The 9,903-nt window shown below is 49.2% G+C and overlaps 1 protein-coding gene across 1 annotated transcript in view; it reads left to right on the top strand.

Annotated features, from left to right (window-relative positions):
* The first annotated feature begins 7,953 nt into the window (after nt 1–7,953).
* LOC110518815 (tumor protein p63-regulated gene 1-like protein) overlaps nt 7,954–9,903 on the top strand; it is a 110,525-nt gene continuing 108,575 nt past the window's right edge. The window contains exons 1-2 of the mRNA XM_036973706.1: nt 7,954–8,103; nt 9,013–9,311. Of these exons, the coding sequence (XP_036829601.1) occupies nt 9,033–9,311 (279 nt within the window). The 5' untranslated portion in view covers nt 7,954–8,103; nt 9,013–9,032. The remainder of the gene's footprint in view (nt 8,104–9,012; nt 9,312–9,903) is intronic.

Raw genomic sequence — 9,903 nt, 5'->3', positions numbered from 1 at the left:
AACACTACTAAAGACACAGTGGGGGGGGGGGGGAGTCATACAACACTCTATAACACTACTAAAGACACAGTGGGGGGGGGGACTCATACAACACTCTATAACACTACTAAAGACACAGTGGGGGGGGACTCATACAACACTCTATAACACTACTAAAGACACAGTGGGGGGGGGGGGGGGGGGACTCATACAACACTCTATAACACTACTAAAGACACAGTGGGGGGGGGGGACTCATACAACACTCTATACCACTACTAAAGACACAGTGGGGGGGGGGGGGGACTCATACAACACTCTATACCACTACTAAAGACACAGTGGGGGGGGGGTTCATTCTTAACCTATGGCCTAAATCTATCTGTGTCTAATACTGTTTATTGTCATTGTTTTAAAAGCTGAATTCATAATTAAGAACCATCGTCCTTTGGTATTCCTCGTTGGTTATCTTACCGTGGGATCTTACAACTCTGCTTGTGACTTAAATACATTTCAACTTAGTATTTTACATTGTATTGGTTTCTTCCATTTGAGCCTATGGTGGTGGTGTAAAGTGGTGTAAACCGTTGATTAATGTGCACTGTAAAAATATAATATAATATTTTAGGAAACTCAAACTCAAAACAGTTAATAAGTAAATATACTTTAAGTAGTTTTTTGGGTATCTGTACTTTTACTTCACTACATTCCTAAAGAAAATAATGTACTTTTTACTCCATACATTTTCCCTGACACCCAAAAGTACTCGTTACATTCTCAATGCTTGGCAGGACAAGAAAATGGTCCAATTCACGCACTTATCAAGAGAACATCCCTGGTCATCTCTACTGCCTCTGATCTGGAGGACTCATAAAAACAGAGAACATCCCTGGTCATCCCTACTGCCTCTGATCTGGAGGACTCACTAAACAGAGAACATCCCTGGTCATCCCTACTGCCTCTGATCTGGAGGACTCACTAAACAGAGAATATCCCTGGTCATCCCTACTGACTCAGTATTTTACTGGGTGAGTCATTTTTATTATTACGGTATCTTTACTTTTACTCAAGGACGACAATTGGGTTATTTTTCCACAATTTTTCCACCATTTTTCCACCACTGCCTAGAACCATGTGAGGTATACACTTTCATTCCCATGAAGATTTGTAAGACTTGTTTAGCCCATTGTGGGGCAGGGGGTGGCTTGACCGGCACCTACCCCATTTTCCAAATCTGTGGGTGGCAAACCAACCCAAATAAAGTATATGTTTTTAAAGGCTCTCTGAAATGTAAGGGGTAAACATTTTCACACCAATTGTCTTTCCTATATTGTCCTTAAAAGATTTTTACAAAGGCACAGTGCCGTCAAAATTATTCCCCCTGTGTTTTGTATCATATTATACAATAGCTGAAGAACTGAACACTGTGAAATGTGAAATGTAATGGTTACTGGTTGAAAATACAATCTACACAGGACTTTTTAATAAGCATGTTTTGCATGGGTGGAGTTTTGGCTCGCCTGGTAACATTACCGGTGTCACGAGTCCGACCGAGGGTGTTTCCCTTTCCCGGGCAGGTGGCGCTCGGCGGTCGTCGTCACCGGCCTATTAGCTGCCACTGATTGTTTTTCCTTCCCCTCCTTGTATGTTGAGTGGTAGCACCTGTGAATGTTTGATTAGTTTGTCTTTATTAGACAGCCGGCCCGCCTGGTTGTTGTGCGGGATTATTTCTATGTAAACCTTCGGCTCTGTGGTATAGGCACGTGTTAGTGTCCGGTCGGGATTGTTTCCCATTGTACATTTTGTTTTCCCTGTGTTTTGGGAACGTAACGTTTTTGTGAGCACCCTGTGGTGCATTGGTGCGATTAAAAGACGCACAGCCTTGAACTCTCTGTCTCCTGCATTTGACTCCACACCCACGACACCCGGAGCATTACAGAATCCCGCACCTATCAAATTGATGGAGTCAGCAGGAGCAGCAGCCAACCCTCTCCCATCGATGGAGGAACGGGTTCTCCACCACACCACCGTCCTTCATCGGATCGGATCCGCGATGGATCAAGTGATGGAGAGAATGGACAGATGGGAGAGGAGTGGGCTCCTCTCTCCACCTTCGGCACCCACGGTTCCGGACTCCCCATCTCCCGACTCCAGCACCCTCCGTCTGACGCTACCGAGGGCTTATGATGGAGCGGCGGCGGGTTGCCAGGGGTTTCTGCTCCAGCTGGAGCTATACCTGGCCACCATCAGACCCACTCCCTCAGGAGAGGAGAGGGTGAGTGGCCTCATCTCCTGCCTCACGGGTCGTGCCCTGGAATGGGCGAACGCGGTCTGGAATGGTCCAGACTCAGCGCGGGAGCACTACCCAGAGTTTTCCCGTCGCTTCCGCGCCGTGTTTGATCACCCTCTAGACGGCCGAGCGGCGGGAGAACGACTATTTCACCTCAGGCAGGAGAGGAGGAGCGCCCAGGATTACGCGCTGGAGTTCCGGACCTTGGCAGCCGGATCTGGGTGGAACGACAGGGCCCTCATGGACCACTACAGGTGTAGTCTCCGAGAGGATGTCCGCCGGGAGTTAGCGTGTCGGGACACCACTCTGTCACTGGATCAGCTGATTGACATGTCCATTCGACTGGATAATCTGCTGGCTGCCCGCGGGCGTTCAGAGAGGGTCCTGTGCGTTCCACCACCCAGCCCCTCCGCTCCCATTCCGATGGAGTTGGGAGGGGCTGCGCCGAGGGGTACCGGAGGAGGAGGCCTTCCCTGCACCAACTGTGGTCGGAGAGGACACACGTCTGATCGGTGCTGGGGGGGTCCGTCTGGGAGTAGAGATGGCAGGCGGAACGCTTCTCGGTCACCCCAGGTGAGTCAGCATCAAACTCACCCAGAACCCCCTGTTGGCCACATGTTTGTCTTAACTTTTTTCCTTCGCTTTTTTCCCTCTTCCCAGCATAGGGCGCTCGTCGATTCAGGCGCAGCTGGGAACTTTATGGATTGCGGACTCGCCCTTAAATTAGGGGTTCCGCTGGTGCCGATAGATTCTCCTTTCCCCGTGCACTCCCTAGATAGCCGGCCATTAGGGTCAGGGATGGTCAGGGAGACCACGGTCCCACTGGACATGGTGACGCAGGGGAATCATAGGGAGCGTATCAGTTTCTTTATTATTGACTCGCCTGCGTTTCCAGTGGTGCTGGGGACTCCCTGGCTGGCCCGGCACAATCCTAAAATTTCGTGGAAACAGGGGGTTCTCCAGGGGTGGTCAGAGGAGTGTTCTGGAAGGTGTTTGGGAGTTTCCATCGGTGCTACGTCGGTGGAGAGTCCAGACCAGGGTTCCACGGTGTGCATTCCCCCCGAGTATGCCGATTTGGCAATCGCTTTCAGTAAAGTGAAAGCGACTAAATTACCACCTTATCGACCGGGAAGGGATTGTACGATAGATCTCCAGGTAGACGCTGCGCTTCCCAAGAGTCACGTGTACCCGCTGTCCCAGGAGGAGACGTTGGCAATGGAGACATATGTCACGGAGGCGCTGGGACAGGGGTACATTCGGTCCTCCATTTCACCCGTCTCCTCAAGTTTCTTTTTTGTGAGGAAAAAGGAGGGAGGCTTGCGTCCGTGTATCGATTATAGAGGTCTAAACGCCATCACAGTGGGGTATAGTTACCCTCTACCTCTCATCGCTACGGCGGTGGAATCGTTCCACGGAGCGCAGTTCTTCACAAAACTGGATCTCAGGAGCGCGTATAGTTTGGTGAGTATTCGGAAGGGAGACGAGTGGAAAACCGCATTTAGTACTACATCAGGCCACTATGAGTACCTCGTCATGCCGTATGGGTTAAAGAATGCTCCAGCCGTTTTCCAATCCTTTGTAGACGAGATTCTCAGGGACCTGTGCGGGCAGGGAGTGGTGGTTTATATCGATGACATTCTGATCTACTCGGCCACTCACACCGCGCATATGTCTCTGGTGCGCAAGGTGCTTGGTAGACTGCTGGAGCATGACCTATACGTCAAGGCTGAGAAATGCGTGTTCTCTAAACGAGCCGTCTCTTTTCTGGGATATCGCATTTCCACCTCGGGGGTAGTGATGGAGGGTGACCGCATTAGGGCCGTGCGTAATTGGCCGACTCCGACCACGGTAAAGGAGGTGCAGCGTTTTCTGGGTTTTGCCAACTACTACCGGAGGTTTATCCGGGGTTTTGGCCAGGTAGCGGCTCCCATCACCTCACTGCTGAAGGGGGGCCCGGTGCGTTTGCAGTGGTCAGCAGAGGCGGACGGAGCATTCAACAAGTTGAAGGCGCTGTTTACTGATGCGCCCGTGTTGGCGCATCCGGACCCCTCTCTAGCATTCATAGTGGAGGTGGACGCGTCCGAGGCTGGGGTGGGTGCCGTGCTGTCACAGCGCTCGGGTACGCCACCAAAACTCCGACCCTGCGCTTTCTTCTCAAGGAAGCTCAGCCCAGCGGAGCGTAACTATGATGTGGGGGACCGGGAGTTGCTAGCGGTGGTTAGAGCTCTGAAGGTGTGGAGACACTGGCTTGAGGGGGCTAAACACCCCTTTCTCATCTGGACCGACCACCAGAATCTGGAGTATATTCGGGCAGCTAGGAGACTTAACCCACGTCAGGCAAGGTGGGCCATGTTCTTCACCCGGTTCCGATTTACTTTGTCTTATAGACCGGGCTCCCAGAACGTGAAGGCTGACGCACTGTCCCGCCTTTATGACACGGAGGATGGGTCCACCGAACCTACTCCCATCCTTCCTGCCTCGAAGCTGGTAGCCCCAGTGGTATGGGAGGTGGACTCGGACATCGAGCGGGCGTTACGGGCTGAACCCGCGCCTCCTCAGTGTCCAGTGGGGCGAAGGTACGTGCCGCTTGGTGTTCGGGACAAACTGATTCGGTGGGCTCACGTCCTACCCTCCTCGGGTCACCCTGGGGTGACGAGGACAGTGGGGAGCCTTCAGGGGAGGTATTGGTGGCCTACGTTGGCTAAGGACGTTAAGGGTTATGTCTCCTCCTGTTCAGTGTGCGCTCAGAGTAAGGCTCCTAGGCACCTTCCTAGAGGGAAGCTACAACCCCTCCCTGTTCCACAGCGGCCATGGTCACATCTGTCCATAGATTTCCTAACCGATCTCCCGCCGTCTCAGGGGAACACCACGGTTCTGGTAATTGTGGATCGGTTCTCTAAGTCCTGCCGTCTCCTCCCGTTGCCCGGTATCCCTACAGCCCTACAGACTGCGGAGGCGTTATTCACCCATGTCTTCCGGCACTACGGGGTGCCGGAGGACATCGTTTCTGATCGGGGCCCCCAATTCACGTCCCGGGTATGGAGAGCGTTCATGGAACGTTTGGGGGTCTCTGTCAGCCTGACCTCCGGTTATCACCCCGAGAGTAATGGGCAGGTGGAGAGAGTGAACCAGGAGGTGGGTAGGTTTCTGCGGTCGTATTGCCAGGATCGGCCAGGGGAGTGGGCACGATACATTCCCTGGGCTGAAATGGCTCAGAACTCACTACGCCACTCCTCTACTAACGTGTCCCCCTTTCAGTGTGTGTTGGGGTACCAGCCGGTCCTGGCACCATGGCATCCGAGCCAGACCGAGGCTCCTGCGGTGGAGGAATGGGTACAGCGCTCCAAGGAGAACTGGAGGGCCGTCCAGGAATCTCTACGACAAGCGAGAGGACGGCAGAAGAGGAGTGCTGACCGCCACCGCAGTGAGGCCCCCGTGTTTGTACCGGGGGACAGGGTCTGGCTCTCGACCCGAAACCTACCTCTCCGCTTGCCCTGCCGGAAGCTGGGTCCGCAGTGTGTAGGGCCCTTTAAAGTCCTGAGGAGGATAAACGAGGTGTGTTATCGATTACAACTCCCTTCCTATTATCGTATTAACCCCTTGTTTCATGTGTCTCTCCTCAGGCCGGTGGTAGCTGGTCCCCTGCAGGACAGTGAGGTACCGGAGGTCCCTCCCCCCCCGCTGGACATCGAGGGGTCCCCGGCGTACACGATCCGGGCCATTCTGGACTCAAGACGCCGGGTGAGGGGCCTGCAGTACCTCGTGGACTGGGAGGGGTACGGTCCGGAAGAGAGGTGCTGGGTACCGGTGGGGGACATCTTGGATCCCTCCATGTTGAGGGATTTCCATCGCCTCCATCCGGATCGCCCTGCGCCTCGTCCTCCGGGGCGACCTCGAGGCCGGTGTCGGCGCGCTGCGGGAGCCACGTGTCAGGGGGGGGGTACTGTCACGAGTCCGACCGAGGGTGTTTCCCTTTCCCGGGCAGGTGGCGCTCGGCGGTCGTCGTCACCGGCCTATTAGCTGCCACTGATTGTTTTTCCTTCCCCTCCTTATATGTTGAGTGGTAGCACCTGTGAATGTTTGATTAGTTTGTCTTTATTAGACAGCCGGCCCGCCTGGTTGTTGTGCGGGATTATTTCTATGTAAACCTTCGGCTCTGTGGTATAGGCACGTGTTAGTGTCCGGTCGGGATTGTTTCCCATTGTACATTTTGTTTTCCCTGTGTTTTGGGAACGTAACGTTTTTGTGAGCACCCTGTGGTGCATTGGTGCGATTAAAAGACGCGCAGCCTTGAACTCTCTGTCTCCTGCATTTGACTCCACACCCACGACACCCGGAGCATTACAACCGGTGTGGTGGTATGAGTTAATAGAGCGATAACAACGAGTTCCAAACCTCTCTGCCAGTAGCAGCTCATTTTCAGGTTACATATCCCTCCCATTCTGCTATACTGTTCTGTAGTTAACACTAAATACTTTATTTTATCTGTAAATAAAATGATATATTATTAACAGGTAACAAAAAACGGTGAAGAGATGAATGTGAGGCAAATGACATCCATCCAATGGGTAGTTCCTGGTCTTAACGGCCCCTAGGCATTCTGCTGTAGTTAACACTAGAGGCTTTATATTCTAACAGGAAAACGTCGACCTGGCGTGTGTGGGAGTAGCTAAATAAGATACTCCGCATGACAGACAGCCTTTTATAAGGAAAGGCTGCTTGTCAACACAGCTTTTTTTTGGTGGTTCTTCAGGATTATAACTAGATTTGGTTTTTAAACTTCAAGCCTTTAAAAAAAAAAATGTTTTTACAGAATGAATAGAGTCTTCAAAGAATTACTGAACGAGGAATTAGTGGCCTTAGTCTCACGGCATGTCAGTAACGATTAGCCCGAACGGATGAATGATGCTTCAATGCTTGATGATGCTAGGCCTGCCTATTCAATACTTTGTGGGAGAGAGGTCCAAAATCACTCTGCGACAATCCTGCAGATCCCCACCCACTCATCAAATTGTTTGATAGATTACTGTCTATCTCTCAATGTCAAACATGGTGAAATAAAATGAGTGGTATTTTAAGCACAAACACATCAGAGTGGGAACATAATTCGGAGAAGGGGGGTGGGGGGGGGGGGAATAGCCAAAGAAAAAATGTATTTATTCTTTTCATTAACACGCCTGGTTTCTATCCTAAGACCTAATCTTCATCCATTTATAATACCATACAGTACACAATGCCTAACAGCATTACAGTTTGGAAAATAAAATAGAGCCTAGGAAAATGATATTGTATGGCATTCACTATGGACATATTTCATAGACTGTAGGCCTATTTGAAGCGTGGCTTGATCTATTTAGATAAAATTCTGACATGTTTGTTGTGGTGTGTGGAGCTATAGGCTAGGCCCTGCAACCACAATGCATGAGTGGAATACACACTAAATGTGACACGTTTTTAAATATAAATGTAATTGAATTACATTGAATTGATATCAAATATAGCTGACTGTGGCCTGGTTGTCCTACATAGCCTAAGCTACGCATCCTTAAACAAATCAGGCAAGGCATTTATATCAAGACAACATTATGTTCAGGTAAAGCTGGTTCATTTATTCGTTTAGGCTACAGCTCTGGTCCAGAGCGTTAAGTGCGTTCCTTCCTGTTACTGGTCCAGTGAGTGGAACGCCCAGGATCAGAGCTACCTGTCAAAGTGAGCAAACAAGTGTTTTGTTTCCGCGTGCGTAAGCACGGCCCCGCCCATTATAATAATACAAGGAACAAGGAAACAACACCTGCTGCCGCTGCGCATCTTTCGCTCACGTCCACGAACTACTAGTAAGTATAGCGTCCTACGGCTAATTATACTATCCGAATATGTTTGTAAGTAAGACGTTTTTGTCGATATTATTTTAAAAAAACAGCGTAACAAAAAAGTGCAATGTCAGATTGCTTGGTGCGTAATATAGATGAAGGGCTCTGTTCTTTGTGAAAAATACTTTTTTTCCCCTCTGAAATACTTCCTGCCCTAAAGTGCAATAGTCTACTTTTGATGAATCAAGACCGAATCGTAGTAAGTGTAGTCTACTTGACGGATGCACAATAAATGTGGATTGAATCCAGGAAGTCAACACAAGTTGCTTAATCGGTGATTAAAGCTGTCAAACATGAATGACAAACTGTCTAAACATGACAACCAATGTAGCTTTACATTTGTGCACGATAAATAGTGTGTCCCAAGTCATACCATATTCCTAAGAGTGCACTACTTTTGACCAGAGCTCAATGGGGGCTGATCAAAACTAGTGCACTATAACGTGAAAAGGGTGCCATTTGTCTGTCAGTTGTGGGTAAGACTGTAAAATAAGATGTACGGTCAGGTCCAGAATTATTGGCACCCTTGATAAAGACGAGCAAAAAAATATATTGTGTATCAAATAAATTATACACATACAGAGCTAGTGTCAAATCCCTCCCGACATGTTCTCCAATCTCATAAAACATTTTTGAAAAAGACTCGTTATCCTCGCATGGTGAGGTATTGAAAACAGGGGTGCCAATAAATTTGAGCCCCTATCTTTTTCAGATATTTTTAAAATATATATTTTTTATTAAAATCCTCTCCCTCCCTCAATTTTTTTGTTGTTGCATACAATATAGTTTTTTAATTGTATTTTATACAGTATTTTTTTCTCTCATCTTTATCAAAGGTGTTAATAATTGTGGACTGTATGTTATTTTGCTCAGGTCATACACAGGACATCACCATGTCTGAGGATAAAACAGTCACATTGAAGCCTGTGGACCTGGTAGAACCAGAACCAGGCTTCTCATCCTCTCACCTAGACCCCGCCGATACCTCCTATCAGCCCCCTGCTTTAGATAAGACACCGGGTCAGCCAGACCTCCAAGGCCTGGACAGTGGACACCCGGGGACAGAGGAGAAAGGCCCTGTTGGCCCTACTACACCTGATGCTGTGGCTCAGGGGAATCGATGGACCTCAACACTGGACCAGTTTAAACTGAAGCGGTTCTTCGTCTTGAGGGTAAGCTTAATAATGACTTGAACACGGGCATCATTGTAGAACAAACCGGAAGCCTATCTGTACACAATGCCCTGTTGTTACATGCAAATCATGCTTACAGTAATTATGTCTACTGAATCAGAACGGTTCCAAATTAGCATTGTCCTAAAAATAATGGCTTAAAACAATATTATGTTTAGTAAATTCAATTAATCCCGTTCATGTGGAACATGCCCATGGTTCCCCTGCACAGATTCATGAAGTGTAACTTGTCTCAAGACAATGTGAACAGATTTAACATCCCCATCATCCCTACAGTAAATACACTAGTGCCTAATCAGCTGCCAGGCCAGACAGACACTCCTAAACTAATCACACCTACAGTAAATACACTAGTGCCTAATCAGCTGCCAGGCCAGACAGACACTCCTAAACTAATCACACCTACAGTAAATACACTAGTGCCTAATCAGCTGCCAGGCCAGACAGACACTCCTAAACTAATCACACCTACAGTAAATACACTAGTGCCTAATCAGCTGCCAGGCCAGACAGACACTCCTAAACTAATCACACCTACAGTAAATACACTAGTACCTAATCAGCTGCCAGA

The sequence above is a fragment of the Oncorhynchus mykiss genome, unplaced genomic scaffold, assembly GCF_013265735.2.
Source record: "Oncorhynchus mykiss isolate Arlee unplaced genomic scaffold, USDA_OmykA_1.1 un_scaffold_293, whole genome shotgun sequence".
Lineage (NCBI taxonomy): Eukaryota > Metazoa > Chordata > Actinopteri > Salmoniformes > Salmonidae > Oncorhynchus > Oncorhynchus mykiss.
Note: the sequence above shows the minus strand (reverse complement) of the source record. Positions and strands in the feature narration are given on the sequence as shown.